This window comes from Rhinoraja longicauda, chromosome 8 (assembly GCF_053455715.1).
Source record: "Rhinoraja longicauda isolate Sanriku21f chromosome 8, sRhiLon1.1, whole genome shotgun sequence".
In the NCBI taxonomy this organism is placed as follows: Eukaryota; Metazoa; Chordata; class Chondrichthyes; order Rajiformes; family Arhynchobatidae; genus Rhinoraja; species Rhinoraja longicauda.
In genome coordinates, this window is record NC_135960.1 from 22,550,873 (window position 1) to 22,568,913 (window position 18,041).

Here is an 18,041-nt window from a genome sequence, read left to right on the forward strand (position 1 = left end):
TAACTTGGAGCTTCATTTTGCAGATTTTTGCATCCAAGGCAGATTTGTCCTGGTTTCCACTGAAATCCATTTTCTGAATTTATAATTTGAAAGATCAAATCAAAACACGCAGGTAGATGTGAAAATGCATTTCTCGCCTCATTAATGTTATATGAAATGTAATAGGCAACAAGAGAAAACAAGGCATCCAGCATCTGACCACCTGCTGTCAGGTTTATTTTCAAGAAAATACATTGAATCTGTTCCCAATCGGAGCGATGAATACATTCCAAAATAACACAACACGCTTTACCAGCTGTGAATACTGTTCCTTTGAGGCTCACAAATGAAGATCAGTAAAAGCTTTGTTAATATCTGTTGTTTGAATGGTACAACCACTGTAATAATGAAATAATTGTTTTCCAGGCAGCTGTCCAAACCCATCAAACCAAATTTAAAATAGCCAATCGCTTGTGCTCTAAATGTCAATGAAAGAACATGAAGATACCAACTCTCTGTGTAACATTGTTTTAGTTTGTCATAAAACCTGCAAAAGAAAATAAAAATCCACACTTACTGGCTAATTCCACTTTGTTTGCCATTCATATGGTATACCTAATGGATTAGTTAATAGAAAATCAGTGGAAAAAATATCTTGTCACACTGTGAGGTTTGCAATTCAGTCTGGAACCAATACATAATATTTACACTAGGTTGGCAATATCTTAAGGATCATAAGAATTGGAAACGGAACCTAAGCCAGAAATATGTGAACCATTTATCGTTGTCATTGGGGGAAAAAACAGCTTTTCCTATTGAGGATTCATGTTACTCTCTCAGGAGCACTTTAAATTTGAATTAAATGTTAGGTACTTTCCCATGGGAGAAAAGACATTCATTACAAAATGTTCATTAAGGCTCCATGACCTAACTTTTTTTTTTGCATCTCTTTTCTAACAAAGACGAGTACGTTTCTCTTTCAGAGTAAGTCACTTGAAAAGAACAACTTTGTGTGATATTGAAATCATTGACACATACACTGTACATATTAGATTTTTGTTTGTTCATTAAATGCAAGAAATCGTGTTGCACTAATATAGTGCAGTTCCACAGAATGTTCAAAAGTCTCTTCTCGGGTGGAATACATTGAGCAAACATTGATATTGATCCTCAGGACTGCATTTACAGATAGCACATTGTAAATGCAATTTTGTTTCATTTGGATTATCATTGTATGTTTGCACTAGGAATTCAATGCAATTTATTCCTTCACTTGTTAATATGAAAATTGAACAAGGAATGCAGTCTTGGTATTCAATTCATAAACTAAACATTTTTAAAAAATGAATACAATTCACATAATCATTTTCACTTAGGTTTTGCTATCTGACTTTCACATTTCAACAAAAAAACAGTTATTTTTTTCTGAGAGAGTCCCCTCTTCTCGATTTATAAAGCATTTCTCAAAACCATTCTTGAGATTTGTCATCTTCGCTTGTGTTCGTGCTGTCACAAGGTTAAGGCTTTTGTCATCCTATTCATACCAAGAGAACAACGGTGAAGAACCTTCTCCTGCAAGCATTACATGTCCATATCTCCATCATAGGCTAAAGTCAGAGGCTTCTGTTGGGGAGCCGGACGTGTCTGGCGTTTTGGTTTCTTGCTGCAAAAGGAAACCAAAGATAACAACGAATAAACCTTATCAAATATTAATGTTGCTTGCAAACAGAAAGATATCTCAATGAGAAAAGAGATCCCACCAGATGGCTTATCCAAAATCCTCTAAGACTCCACTATTGACTACTACTAATGAGATGAGGATTTTTTTTTTCACCCAGAGAGTTGTGAATCTGTGGAATTCTCTGCCACAGGAGGCCAAGTCACTGGATGTTTTCAAGAGAGAGTTAGATTTAGCTCTTAGGGCTAAAGGAATCAAGGGATATGGGGAAAGAGCAGGAACGGGGTATTGATTTTACATGATCTGCCATGATCATATTGAATGGCGGTGCTGACTTGAAGGGCTGAATGGCCTACTGCACCTATTTTTCTATGTTTCTATGTTCTATGTTTTTAAGTCGATGGATATTATAAAAGCAGAGATTAGATTCTTGATTAGTACGGGTGTCAAGGGTTATGGGGAGAGGGCAGGAGACTGGGGTTAGTAGGGAGAGATAAATCAGCCATGATTGAATGGCAGCGTAGACTTGATCGGCCAAATGGCCTAATTCTGCTCCTATTACTAATGACCTTATGACCAATTGAGCCAGTGTTAGTTCACATCAATTCATCTGCCATGCCATATCAATTGGCCTGCTGCCTCTCAGTTTAACTGGAGTTCCTCCACAATGGTGGATATAGTATCTTTGCACATGTCATTGAGCCTGTGTCATCCAAAACAAGTTAGGCTTGTGTTGTATCATGTCTGTTGATCTAGTGTCCTATCTATCTTCATTATCTATCTATTGTATCTACCTTCACCGCCATCCCTGGTAGTGAGTTCCAGGTACATGGATAGGACAGGTTTGGAGAGATATGGGCCAAACGCGGGCAGGTAGGTCTAATGCAGCTGGAACATGTTGGCCAGGTGGGTAAGTAGGGCTGAAGGGGCTCTTTTCACGCTGTGGCTCTGTGACTCTATGGCTAGCAGGCCTGCATAACACATTTGCAAGTATATACAGGATTAATTTCATCAAAGAACCTTTCAGAAAATTCAGAACCTTTTCCCCAGTGTGGAAATATCAAAGGCTGGAGGGCAAAGCCTTAACATGAGAGGCACTAAGTTTAACGGAGATGTGCAGGGCAAGTTTTTTTTAATGCAGAAAATGGTGGGTGCCTGGAACATACTGCCAGGGATGGTGATGAAGACAGATACAATTGTAGGGTCTAAGTGGCTTTTGGATAGGCACATCGATATGTAGGGAATGTTGGGATAAGGATCAGGTGCAGTCTGAGAATATTAGTTTAACTTGATATCGTGTTTGGCACGGACGTTGTAGGTCGAAGGAACTCTTCCTGTGCTGTACTGTTCTATGTTCAATGCTCTAATTCATATTTTATAAATGCATTGATAATATTGTAATTGTTCTTCTACCTATAAAATGATTGCTTACTAAGTTCAACAAATATCCACATAGCCTACTTCCCAAACATAGCATCAGTTTAGACTTCTGTTAGAGGATGGAATTAGAAGGAAGCATTTTAATTTTGGGGCACTAGACTGGTGATCCAGTCTGGAGATGCATGTAAGGCATCCAAAAGCAGGTTGCTATAATAATTACTGAGAGAAAGCCCTCGCTCCAGGAGTTCAGGAAGGTTTCAGGACTGCAAAAGTGAGAGAACCAGGCTCAGCTGCACCCATGCTCTTATATAAGTAGAAAGGCAACTGCGAATTTTATAACCTTTTTGTAAGCGTACCTAAAAAAGTATAATAACTGTGTAAGCCTGATTCTATAACAGAATCCTGATTAGCCTAGAATATATAGAGAACAGAGAAAAGTATAGCATGGGACTAGGCCCTTCAGCCCACAATGTTTATACTGAATATTAATGCACCTGCACTAATCTTGTATGCCTGTACATGAAACATATCCCTCCATTCCCTGCATTTCTATGTGCTGGTTTAAAAGTCTCTTAAACACCACTATCATATCTGCATCCACCATAACCCCTGGCAATGCATTCCAGGCACCTGCCACCCTCTGTGTAAAAAAACACCCACACACCTCATTTAAACAATGCCCCACACCTTAATGCTATGCTCTCTAGTCTTTGATTTCTTCATCCTGAGAAAAAAAAAGTTCTGACTCTCTACCCTATCTATGCCTCTCATAATTTTATATAGCTTCTTGAGGTTTCACCATTCAGCTGTGCAATAGTTATGGAGAGGAGGAATGCTATGATTTAATTCTTGTGCTGCCTGGTTCTGTCAGTTGGAGGGAGTTCAAAGCCATGCTCATTCTTTATTTACATATGAACGCAGTATATTTCTAAGAGAGGATTTGGTTTAAGACATCAACTGCTTTGGAATTGCTTACATTAACACTGGTATAATTTCCCAATAACCCAAATGATGTTTAATCTGTATGGAATACACATTATTTTTTTGAAGGATGCTGTAAAGGAAACAAATTAATGCTTCCTTATCAGAGTTAAGCAGGAGTGTCACAGGCAGATTTTGATATTTAGAATTATCCAGACTGTCTGGAAGTGTCCAACAGTTGAATTTGTACAGTCGCAGCTGTAAGGTAAATCCAGTCATTCAGCATTTTAAAAATATATATTGATTTCATATTCTATGGAGCAAGCTATTGATCTGACAAATTCTGATGAGTAATCTAAAACAATATTTTTAAACAATTAAGTTTGCCTTTTTTCAAGACAGCATAGCACTACTTTGATCTGACTAATTTGTTCCAGCGAAACTGATGTTTTATTACATTTGCTTGGTAAAACATTAATTTATAACATCTGCTAAATAAGTGTAGAAACAAAATACACGACAGCATTTATTTGAAAGGTTTCTGCAATCACGATATGTATTAGCCACTAAAATAGTGATTGATCCATAAAAATTAAGACAGACCTAATTTAGGACACTAGCTTTCTAGACGTTGTTTGGTATAAGAAAGATTGAGCACTCATGTAATTAACATTGGAAATAAAAAGTTGTTACCGACTTCCATGCTTACCAAATGAGATACGACAAGACAGTAATTAAGATAATGAGGACCCCGACTGCAGCAGATATTCCATAAACCCAGACCTTTGGCTTGCCATCTGTCAAAGAAAATGAAAAAAAGGGTGAAAGTTTTGGTTTAAATTGATTTAACATTTATAAACCAAGATAGTTTTAAACTAGCCAATAGAGAATATTACATATCAGGGGTGATTTTGTCCTTGATAGGCCATTGTGAGGGGAAGATATAGTTTGGAATTTACATAGGTTTTCAGACTTTATCTAAATAAGCACCATATTCTCAGACAATACAGAATGTGCTAAATGGAACATTCAAAGGAAGCTCACAACTCAATAGAATCAATAAGGTGGAAAAGTTTTAGCCAGCAAGTTGAACAATAAACAGTAATTTTCTCATCCCCTTGACAACAATGACTTGGAGAACGGTGTTCCATCATGGCTGTTGAAAAAATAATTCCTTATTTTCAAAGAATAATAGCCCATGAATGTTGAAAAAGGAAAATGGATGTTGCAGTTAACTGGAACAGAATCATTTTACCACTGAGGCTCTGCATTTGAAATAAACAGATGAAATAAATAAGTCAGATCCAATTCATTCCATGGAAGGGGCTAATACATAAAACAAATTCATTACACTGACAATTTCACACAGAGAAAACATACTGGTAAAGGAAAAAAATAAAATAAAAGTCATCACTCGCAGTGAACACGCAACGATGCATTCTGGTATATTCTGAGCTTTTGTGGAATTTTGCTAGATGGTCTCTATTATTGCATCCTCAAAAAGATAGCAAGTGCTATTGGCACAGTTTTTACATATAATTGTCAACCTCCATTCATACATCATTCAGGTAGAAATATATCTTTAATCTGAGCTGAATAAATATCCCAAAATTCTTCATCCATCACTACAGTGGGACCACTCTTCCTACAAGGACTGCTGGAATTTAAAAAACTTTTTCTCATTATGATTTGGTGTGGAAACGGTGAAATTGCCAACACAGGTTACATTGAAGAGAAATATTTACACGGAAATATTTACACGGCGCGATTGTAATAATCGAGATTAAATGATATAACTCAGAAATTGGTGACAATGCCTACAATTCTACAATTCCTGTTTGTTACTGGCTACTGAGGGAATGTAGGAGAATATTTTTTTATATAATATAAAGTGAAGTGATAATAATGTCCGAGGCACAGCCACTATTTGGCACTACCAGAAAAAACTAGATCTTTCACAGTGCAAAATATTGGGATGTCTGTAACAAAATCCAAATGGACTATCCATATAGTCCAAAGATGTTTGCTACATAAACTGATACGTGATACCACAGGCATCAGAAGATGGACAATTCTTGGAACAGAAATTATTAAATCTTTCTAGGGAGCCATTTCCCACGTCAACATTGAATGTATATGTATCAGAAGGAAAGTTGTTACTTATAAACAGAAAAAACAGTTATTTTTCATTTTTCTGTATCTAATATCTTTGAATCTCAGAAGAAGCATGTTCTAAACAATTCCTATAGAACTGATATTTAAAAAAATATGAATTAATATTTTTAAATGTCAGCAAACCTGACTGGAACAATTCATTTGTTGTCAATTTCAGTTCTATCGTCACCAATGGCGAATAAATAATTTGCATATAAAAGTTGCAGCAACTACTATATTAAGAATTTAAATTGGAGAGTTCTATATAATCTCCGATTTGTAATAAAACTAAATGGCTAAATAGCAGCTTCATGTAAAGAAAGCAATATCGCAAACAATATTATCTGTAAATGGCACAACCTTGAAAATGTAATAGGGATCTGAACAGTGAGCCTTCTCCACTTCCTCTGGTCATTTGTTTTGCTTGAATATGCAACCCACAGATGGTTAAATGTAATAGAGTCTGAAGACAAATACAATACAAGCAAAGATCCACATCTGAAATTGTGATTAACGAGAGCTATGGAAACAACAAGAATTAATGTGACAGCAGTTGTCTAGAAAGTACAATTCCATTCCACTTTAAAAAATAACAATGGTAATCTGTTGTGATTGCATACACTGAGTATGTGAGAGTTGGAGGACTGAAGAGTGCCTAATGTTGTTCCTTTATTTAAGAAGGGAGGTAGAGAATCCAGGGAATTGTAGGCCAGTGAGCCTCTTGTCAGTGGTAGGGGGAGCTATTGGTAACCATATAACCATATAACCATATAACAACTACAGCACGGAAACAGGCCCGTTCGGCCCTACCAGTCCACGCCGACCACTCTCCCTGACCTAGTCTCATCTACCTGCACTCAGACCATAACGCTCCAATCCCCTCCCATCCATATACCTATCCAATTTACTCTTAAATAATAAAATCGAGCCAGCCTCCACCACTTCCACCGGAAGCCCATTCCATACAGCCACCACCCTCTGAGTAAAGAAGTTACCCCTCATGTTACCCCTTAACAATCTTATAGATAGGAATTACTCCCATTTGGAAGAGAATGGGTTAGTTAGGGATAGTTGGCATGGCTTTGTACATGAAGGTCATGTCTGACTAACTTCATCTTGTTTTTTGAGGAGGTGACAAAAGTGATGGATGAGGGTAAGGCAGTGGATGTTGGCTACATGGACTTTAGTAAGGCATTTGACAAAGTCCCCCATAGTAGGCTGATCCAGAAGATTGAAATGCATGGGATGAACAGTAACCTGGTCATATGGATTCAGAACTGGTTTACTGCTAGAAGACAGATGGTTGAGATAGAAGGCAAATATTCAGGTTGGAGATCTGTGACCGGTGGAGTTCTACAGGGATCTGAGCTGGGACCACTGCTGTTTGTGATATATATATATATAAAAGACTTGGATGTAAATGTGGATGGAGTGGTTCTAAAATTTGTAGATGACAGCAAGATTGATTGGGTCATGGACAGTGAGGAAGGCTGTCAAGATAAAAAGCGGGATATAGATCAGCTACTGAAATGGGCAGAGAAATAGCAGATAGAGTTTAATCTAAGTTAGTGTGAGGTGTTGCACTTTGGGAGATCAAATATAAGGGGAAAATATACAATTGATGGCATGACTCTTAACAACATTGACGTACAGAGGGATCATAAGATCCAAATCCATAACTCCCTCAAAGCGGCAACACAAGTAGATTGAGTGGTAAAGAAGGCAAATGGTATTGTTTTTGTCCATAGGTCGAGACATTGGGAATAACAGTTAGGAAATCACAATGCAGCTTTGTAGGATATTGGTTATCGTTTACTTTAGTTCATTGTCACGTGTACCGGTACAGGGAAAAAAAATTATTACATGCCAACCAGTCAGCAGAAAGACAATACATGATTAAAATCGAGCCTGTTAGGCCGCATATGAAGTATGACACAGGCTATAGATAAGATGAGAACACAGGAAATTATCAAGGACGGCACGGTGGCGCAGCGGCAGAGTTGTTGCCTTACAGCGCCAGAGACCTGGGTGCCAGGTTCGATCCTGACTACGGGTGCTGTCTGTACAGAGTTTGTACATTCTCCCCGTGACCACGTGGGTTTTCTCCGGCTGCTCCGGTTCCCTCCCACACTCCAAAGACGTACAGGTTTGTAGATTAATTGGCTTGCTATAAAAATGTCAATTGTCCCTAATGTGTGTGTAGGAGAGTGTTAATATGCGGGAATCGCTGGTTGGCGTGGACTCGATGGGCTGAAGGGCCTGTATCTCTAAACTAAATTTCCGTGCTGTATCTCTAAACTAAATTGACAAATAACACCACCAACCCCTCAAATTGCCCACCTCCAGATAAAAAGATGAAAGAGACAATCTACGAAGTGATGTATGGATCCAGCTACCCGAAGAGATACAAGGAGAATTAACTCAGAAGATCGTTAAAACCAAGGCTACACTTGAAGCAGAATTGAAAGCTGAGACGTATGTCTTCTATGTTTTGGAATGACATCGACAAACATAAAGATAGAACAGTATTAACATAGAATGTAGGTCAAAAAGTACAAGCAAATGTAGAGAAAATGGTTTTAGAAACATAGAAATATAGAAAATAGGAGCTGGAGGAGGTCATTTGGCCTTCGAGCCAGCACCGCCATTCATTGTGATCATGGCTGATCATCCACAATCAGTAACCTGTGCCTGCCTTCTCCCCAAATCCCCTGATTCCACTAGCCTCTAGAGCTCTATTTAATGCTCTTTTAAATTCATCTGGTGAATTGGCCTCCACTGCCTTCTGTGGCAGAGCATTCCACAAATTCACAACTCTCTGGGTGAAAAAGTTTTTTCTCACCTCAGTTTTAAATGGCCTCCCCTTTATTCTTAGACTGTTGCCCCTGGTTCTGGACTCCCCCAAAATTGGGAACGTTTTTCCTGCATCTAGCTTGTCCAGTCCTTTCATAATTTTATACGTCTCTATAAAAACCACTCTCATCCTTCTAAACTCCAGCGAATACAAGCCCAGTCTTTCCAATCTTTCCTCATATGACAGTCCTGCCATCCCACAGATTAACCTCGTGAACCTACGCTGCACTGCCTCAATAGCAAGGATGTCCTTCCTCATATTAGGAGACCAAAACTGCACATAATACTCCAGATGTGGTATCCCAATCCTCTGGCTTTCTGTTACTAATTGCTATGTTTTACATCTTTTCTTTCAGTTTTATTCCATCCCTAACTTTCCTTATCAGCCACGGTTGCCTCTTACTCACCTTAGAATCTTTCTTCCTCTTTGGAATGAAATGATCCTGCATCTTCTGCATTATGCCCAAAAGTTCCTGCCATTGCTGTTCCACCATTATTCCTGCTAGGATTATTTTCCAGTTGACCTTGGCCAGCTCCTCTCTCATGCCTTCATAGTCCCCTTTGTTCAACTGCAACATTGACACTTCTGATTTAACCTTCTCCCTCTCAAATTGCAGATTAAAACTAATCATATTATGTTCACCATCTCCTAACGGTTCCTTTAAGGCCCTGTCCCACAGTTTGCCGGGATGTCACGGCATGATCGTGAGGAGTCTTCCAAAAATCGTAGTGGATCTCAGCGCGTCGCTGAGAAATCATCAGGAATGAAATTTCTCGGTGACAGCTGGCTTGTCGGCAGGTATCGTTGCTTATTGCGGGCGCTGTCGCCTGCTGTCCCCAGGTTTGATAGGTTCTCTTAGATGCATTTAGAAACACGTGATATTAAAATAAGTAAAGTCATTTCAAATTACCATAAAATACTTGTGTTTAACCAATTTATTTACCGTCAGGAGATTTGGCAGGTAGATTGGAGGCGACAGTTTGACGGTCAGGTAAGCGTGGGAATTTTCGCGATGTTTATGGCCATCAGCCATTACATTTAAAGTGGGCTCCCAACCCAGATATGCAACACAGAAACCAGCTATGCATCTCCCGTACATTTTCAAAGAATGCCCACACATTTTTCACAAAAATCCACTTAACCACTTTAAAAAAAAAAATTTAATACAGCTATTAGTAAACTGGAAGTAAATCCAGTTTATGCCTTGTGACAGTGAAGCTTGGTTTTTAAGTAACCCATACAAGATGTTATAGTTCAAAACTCTCAAGTACTTATCGACTTGTCAGTGATTTCAGCAGAAATTAGGACACCGGCAGTCGCCAAAAAAATCGCCTAAGTGGGACAGGCCTTTTACCTTGAGTTCCCTTATTAAATCAGATTTATTAAACAACACTAAATCCAGAATTGCCTTCTCTCCGGTAGGCTCCAGTACAAGCAGCTCTAAGAATCCATCTCAGAGGCACTCTACAAACTCCCTTTCTTAGGGTCCAGAACTAACCTGATTTTCCCAGTCTACCTTCACATTGAAATCTCCCATAATCACAGCGGCATTACCTTTGTAACATGCCAATTTTAACTCTTGCTGCAACTTACACCCTATATCCAGGCTGCTGTTTGGGGGTCTGTAGATAACTCCCATTAGTGTCTTCTTACCTTTACAATTCCTCAATTTTATCCACAGTGACTCTACAACATCAGTCTCTATGTCACCCCTCGCAAGAGACTGAATTCCATCCCTCACCAACAGAGCTACTCCTCCTCCTCCTCTACCCACCTGCTTGTCCTTTCTATAGGACATAAAACCTCCTGCAGCCCGTCTCTGTAATCCCCACAATGTCATACCTACCAATCTCTAACTGAGCCTCAAGCTCATCCACTTTACTTCTTATACTTTGCACATTCATAAATAATATGAAGCTGTAAACTGAGACATGGTCTTCTGAAAGACCTCACACACAATAAGAAAGGTAACTTCAGATTGTAGACCATTATCGCAAGTGCCATTTGACATTTGCAATGGTGAGGAGGTCCACATGTCATGTAAACACCCTGTTTAATCATTAACTGAATACAGTTTCGTCGCTCACCCGCACATGCCCAACTGCCAAATCCTTTTTTCTCCTGGCACACGACAGCCTGCCCCCCTGACCGCGTGATTGTTCAGCCCAGATCACGGCCGGTCCACACGTGAGTTCAAGCCCGACAAACGAAGGTTCGATATCTAAGTGGCTCAGCCCGCCACAATGGAACAGAATTCACTCCTAGAGAATTGAGAGTTTGCAATGCAAATCATGTTCACCATTTTGATCTCTTCCCTATACTATCCACGAGGTTCAGAGTTTCACAGACACATCCAAAAATCAATGCAGACAAGCAAAAGAAAAAAAACCTCAGATATTGATTTTCAAAGTCTACAGAGAGACTTGGGCCTTTTGGAAGGGTGGGCTGAAAGATGGCAGATGGAGTTTAATGCTGATAAGTGTGAGGTGCTGCATTTTGGTAGGACAAATCAAAATAGGACGTACAGGGTAAATGGTAGGGAATTGAGGAATGCAGTGGAACAGAGGGATCTGGGAATAACTGTGCATTGTTCCCTGAAGGTGGAATCTCATGTGGATAGGGTGGTGAAGAAGGCGTTTGGTATGCTTGCCTTTATAAATCAGAGCATCGAGTATAGAAGTTGGGATGTAATGTTGAAATTGTACAGGGCATTGGTGAGGCCGAATCTGGAGTATGGTGTGCAGTTCTGGTCGCCAAATTATAGGAAGGATGTCGACAAAATGGAGAGGGTACAGAGGAGATTTACTAGAATGTTGCCTGGGTTTCAGCACTTAGGCTACAGAGAGAGGTTGAACAGGTTGGGTCTTTATTCTTTGGAGCGTAGAAGGTTGAGGGGGGACTTGATAGAGGTTTTTAAAATTTTGAGAGGGACGGACAGAGTTGACGTGGGTAGGCTTTTCCCTTTGAGAGTGGGGAAGATTCCAACAAGGGGACATAGCTTCAGAATTGGGGGACAAAGGTTTAGGGGTAACATGAGGGGGAATTTCTTTACTCAGAGGGTTGTGGCTGTATGGAATGGACTTCCGGTGGAAGTGGTGGAGGCTGGCTCGATTTTATTATTTAAGAGTAAATTGGATAGGTATATGGATAGGAGGGGATTGGAGGGTTATGGTCTGAGTGCAGGTAGATGAGACTAGGTCAGGGAGAATGGTCGGCGTGGACTGGTAGGGCCGGACAGGCCTGTTTCCATGCTGTAGTTGTTATATGTTATATGTTATATGTTATTGCTTTCTTGTTTATTTGAGTTACACTTAAGAGTGACATGTAATTGCCAGTTGAGCCACTGAATGGCAGAAAAATGCAAAATGTAATATATATTTCATAGCACCAAGAAGGAAGAACCAGAACACTATAACTTGTAGAGTGATTAAGAAGTGCATGAACAGGATGCAGTCTTTATTACCTGCACATGTCCGTCCATGTGTTACTATTTGCTTTCCACTAAACATTATAGATGTGGTCTCTTTAAGTCATCTAAGATGAACATTTGTAAGGATCGACTGTCACTGAAACAAAGCCATTTTGTATAGTTCATCTATTGTTCATTAAATATAGTTTGATCAGGATAGAGAAACAAAACTACCACAATCCTATCTCAACATAACTATTTAGCTTTGCCATGGAACTTCACTCTCTACTGCATCAATAAAAGTAAACTTCAAACTTTCTCTGTGGTTTTGCTGAATGAAATTTTTAACCTAGTTTTATTTTTTCTCTTAAACTTTCAATGGTTTTTCCAAATTGACCAACAACTACCTGTATCCGCACTACTGACTTCATTAAAAATAATAATTTAAATGTGAGTGGGCATTGTTTGCAAATCCAGTATTTGTTACCAATTCCAAATTGCCCTTGAGAAGATGATGGAAGGTAATGCCATGGTGGCGCTGTGGTAGAGTTGCTGCCTTGCAGCGCTTGCAGCGCCGGAGACCAGGATTCAATCCTGACTATGGATGCTGTCTGTATGGAGTTTGTGCAATCTCTCCGTGACATGTGTGGGTTTTTTCCAAGATCTTCACACTCCAAAGAAGTACACGTATGTAGGTAAATTGGCTTAGTAAATGTAAAAATTGTCTCTAGTGTGTGTAGGATAGTGCTAATATGCGGGGATCGCTGGTGGACCGAAGGGCCTGTTTCCACGCTGTATCTCTAAAGTAAGCTAAACTAAACTTGATCCAACCATTGGAATCCTATTGATAATTGGCAGCCGGATGTTGTTGGTTGGGGAACTGCCGGAATTCAATCTTGGGACAATGAAGAATGGTGATATATTTGCAAGTCAGTATGGTCTAAGACTTTGACGGGAAATTAATGTGCTATGCTGCCCGCATCCTTCTTGTCAATAGAGGAAGCAGATTTGGGTGAACTGAGAATAATTGCAGTGCATTTTGCACACTTCATAACTACAAACAGACCTTCCTCATTATGGACCTCTTTATAATGAATTTTGACCTCACAGTAATCAGATACTTTAAAAAAATACTATGCACATGCAATGGTATACATGCAGCAAATGAATGTGAATATTGAGACCATATGCCCAAATGCAGTGTGTACAGCTAATTTTTCCAATACTGATCAATGCTCTTAGCCACATGTGAGATAGGTAACATTGGCATTATAGCTCACTATATCCCTTAAGAATTAAAAAAATAAATTATAGGCACCGACAATGATATAATTTAATCTCATATATATTCAATTATATATTTTAAGTTAAAAAGCATATTTCTTGTGAAAGAAAATCCCTTCAAAATAACAAAGATCTTTGCAATTCTCCCAAGCTTTATCAGCATCAAAATAACAATGCAATGACGAATTTGTCTTATGCAATGATGGAAAAATTGTATGTACACATGAGAAAAGACTACCAATAATAACAAGTTACTTTTGCTAATTGCCAGTGAAGACAAAATAGTTGAAACATTATTTTATAGGTTATTTTTAATTTTTATTTTTAAAGGACCTTTTTCCCCATTAAATAATACATAAAGACAGATACAAAATCTTAATTTAGACTGTCCTTTCCTATGAAGTTTTAATTAAGTGCTGAAATGAATTATTTTAATCCAAGGTCAGTGTGAAAATGACAATGTAGATGTGTCCTTTCCAATGGAAATTTCAGATGACTACAGGAATGGTTATGCTGATACCACTTCAGCTGTGAGCATTAATTTTAATGTGAATAACAATAATATGTATGCTTATGCAATTAGGCATTGCATAACCACAATTCCGTTCTAAAGCTTTCTCTTTCACAACCTTGACTGATCCGGATGACAATAATGACAGCACACGTTTCCTTATCATATCTTCATTGTTCCCTTATTACATTCAAGGTTGAAGGGTCAATCAATTCCTCCAACAAGCTTTGAAAATATTACATACTTACTTCTTCCAAGTTTCTGTCACTGAATGTTCAGCTGTAAAGACTTTTAACATGGTAGCCATGTACTTACAGCATCACATCAAAACATTTGATAAAGGGAAACCTCATGCTGACAAAGAGTAGGCAGTCATATGAACAACTTTTTAAAATTAAAAATACTGTCAGTAGAACTACTAGTCTACTGATACTTTCTGCTTTAATTGATCAGGAAAAATGATTTATGGACATGTGGACAATATAAATGCAGTGCATTGGCCTAGCTGGTGAAGTTAGTAGTTGTGAGCTGGGTTCATCTGGGCAAAGTAGCTGATGGTTTTTGTGAAGTGAGCAGGGCCAGGAATGATCAGACACTATCTTGCTAACGTCTCCATGTTATAGACTTCTCAAAACCAGGGATGACTGTGTTGAGGATGAGGAATTGTTGTCCCAGCCATGTTATCATCAGTGAACCATGAGCAGTTGAAATATTTTCTGGACCCACAGAAATAATTTTGAACTTCGGAATAAAATAAATATATTTTAAGCTTATTTTAAAATGGCAAATTATTAAATTCCGGGAGGTGTGAACACTGCATTTTGAGAATGCTTTAACTTGAAATCAGAAGGCAGGACAATCACTTATTTTTCAGCTGCTGCTTAGATATCAAAGTTAGAGAGGATTGCAGATAGTGAGAAATATCCTGTCACAGTTGCAAGTGCTAGCTACTTCTTCATGAGGACATCAAAGATGAGCTGGCCAGAATTCCTGGGAAATCCCAAATGTCCCATCCCACCACGACATTCTCTCACTTCTGCCACAAGAACCCACCCATTTCTACCCAACTAACCTGCCCATCACCAACACCCCCCCCCCCCCCCCCCAACAAAACTGTGTAGCATTATAGAACCATGGCAAATGTAATATTCCTTCAATTGCAAGGTAACACCATTATTCTCCTTGATGAGGCAGTAAACCCACCTATAAGAGTTCCACCACACAATGTGGTTATCTGAGAGGGCCTTCACTTAATGTTTACATCTAAAAATTAGTAAATTCTTGCCTGGCATTATGTTCATTTAGGTATTGGTCGAAAGATAAAACTTAGCTGGAACACCATGAGTCCATTAATAACTTGGTCCTGTTAAAGCTTGCTCCCCTTTTCTTCAAATATATGCCTAATCTAGCTTTAAATATTGATCAGCGAACTTCAGTGACAAATGCACAAACCTCACAACCCTTTTCCTTCTTGTTTAGTATGTTAACACAAATATTACCTGGATCAAAAGGATCAATGGACCATCCTTTAAAAAAGGCTTGGAATTTTGAATTGTTCAGTTTGTTCTTTCCCACGTTGGTTTTAACATCAGCTTTCTTCTCTTCAGTCATGGGGATTTTTGCACAGTAATCAAGAAATCCATAAGGAGTCATGACTTCCACAAAACCTTTTTCACAGCCACACACACCTCCCTGAGGATTGATTACAATACATCAATTATTAAACATCTTAAGAATCGGTTTATAATCAGATTGGAGCAAACATGCTTTCTTGTACAAAGCTAAGTACTATTAACAGATTAGCAATAGGTTTCACTCCATCAATCCACTTGTAACAGATGTTGTAAAGCACCAAATACACTGATTTACTTCTGATATTCAAGTTTTACTTAAAACATGTTATCCCGTCATTTTATTTAATCAAAGTACACAAACGATATTGGAAATGTGTGCTCAATTTGCAGCTATTTTAAACAGAGGATATAATCAGAGGATATAATGAAAATTGAATTCTCACAAAGCATGATTAATTGAAATTTTGCAGGACAATGAAGTGATTAATTCAATTGATGCAACTCTGTTTTTATGTCTTTGGGAAGAAACAAGGAAATATTTTACCTCTGAAAGCTGCTTATCAACTGACAAACCATTTGAGAAATTAAAAAATACATTTGACTGACTTAATTCTGTATCACAGAGTACTCAAGGAAATTGTGGATGCATTGGTGATCATTTTCCAATGTTCTCTCGACTCTGGATCAGTTCCTGTGGACTTGAGGGTAGCCAATTTAACTCCACTTTTTAAGAAAGGAGGGAGAGAGAAAACGGGGAATTATAGACCAATTAGCCTTACATCGGTAGTGGGAAGATGCTGGAGTCGATTGTTAAAGATGTTATAGCAGCGAACTTGGAAAGCAGTGATAGGATTGGTCAAAGTCAGCATGGATTTATGAAGGGGAAATGATGCTTGACTAATCTTTTGGAATTTTTTGAGGATGTAACAAGTAGAATGGATAAGGGGGAGCTAGTGGATGTGGTGTATCTGGACTTTCAAAAAGCCTTTGACAAGGTCCCACACAAGATTAGATTGTGCAAAATTAGAGAACATGGCATTGGGGGTAGGTATTGACATGGATAGGGAACTGGTTGGCAGACAAGAAGCAAAGAGTCAGAATTAATGGGTCCTTTTCAGAATGGCAGGCAGTACCTAGTGAGGTGTGGCAAGACTTGATGCTAGGACCCCAGTTGGTTACAATATACATATTAACGATTTAGACGAGGGAATTAAATGTAACATCTCTAAGTTTGCGGATGACACAAAGCTGGGTGGCAGTGTGAGCTGCGAGGAGGATGCTATGAGGCCGCAGGGTGATTTGGATAGGTTGGGTGAGCGGGCAGAAACTTGGCAGATGCAGTATAATGTGGATAAATGTTATATCCATTTTGGTGGCAAGAACAGGAAGGCAGATTATTATCTGAATGGTATCAGATTAGGAGAAGGGGAGGTGCAAAGAGACCTGAATGTGCTTGTACATCAGTCACTGAAAGTAAGCATGCAGGTACAGCAGGCAGTGAAGAAAGCCAATGGCATGTTGGCCTTCATTGCGAGAGGATTTGAGTTTAGGAGCTACTGCAGTTGTACAGGGCGCTAGTGAGACTGCACCTGGAGTATTATGTGCAATTTTGGTCTCCTAATTTGAGGAAGGACATTATTGCTATTGATGGAGTGCAGCGTAGGTTCACCAGGTTAATTCCCGGAATGGGGGACTGACGAATGATGAAAGAATGGGTCGACTGGGCTTGTATTCGCTGGAATTTAGAATGATGAGAGGGGATCTTATAGAAACATATAAAATTCTTAGAGGATTGGACAGGATAGATGCAGGAAAAATGTTCCCGATGTTGGGGGATTCCAGAATCAAGGGTCACAGTTTAAGAATAAGGGGAGGCCATTTAGGACTGAGATGAGGAAAAACTTTTTCACCCAGAGAGTTGTGAATCTGTGGAATTCTCTGCCACAGAAGGCAGTGGAGGCCAATTTACTGGATGATTTCAAGAGAGAGTTAGATTTAGCTCTTAGGGCTAAGGTAATCAAGGGGTTATGGGGAAAAAGTAGGAACGGGGTACTGATTTTGGATGACCTGCCATGATCATATTGAATGGCGGTGTTGGCTCAAAGGGCCGAATGGCCTACTCGTGCACCTATTTTCTATGTTTCTTTGTTTCATATATGTTGTAAAAGTATCACAAATTATAAATTAGTATTAATACTAAATATTTAAATTCAAATTGTTAATCGAAATAGAAATGACTTTATTATGATGTGGAAACAGGTCCTAAGGCAGCAGAAATGCCAACGCAGGTGCTCCTC

At 39.0% G+C, this 18,041-nt stretch overlaps 1 protein-coding gene across 4 annotated transcripts in view; it reads right to left on the reverse strand.

Annotated features, from left to right (window-relative positions):
• Positions 1–208: 208 nt before the first annotated feature.
• Positions 209–18,041, reverse strand: part of thsd7ba (thrombospondin, type I, domain containing 7Ba) — a 681,502-nt gene continuing 663,669 nt past the window's right edge. For all 4 annotated transcript variants that reach the window (XM_078403389.1, XM_078403391.1, XM_078403388.1 and 1 more), the window contains 3 exons: positions 15,670–15,862; positions 4,668–4,755; positions 209–1,642 (listed from right to left, as the gene is read on the reverse strand). In XM_078403389.1, the coding sequence (XP_078259515.1) occupies positions 1,561–1,642; positions 4,668–4,755; positions 15,670–15,862 (363 nt within the window). In that variant the 3' untranslated portion in view covers positions 209–1,560. The remainder of the gene's footprint in view (positions 1,643–4,667; positions 4,756–15,669; positions 15,863–18,041) is intronic.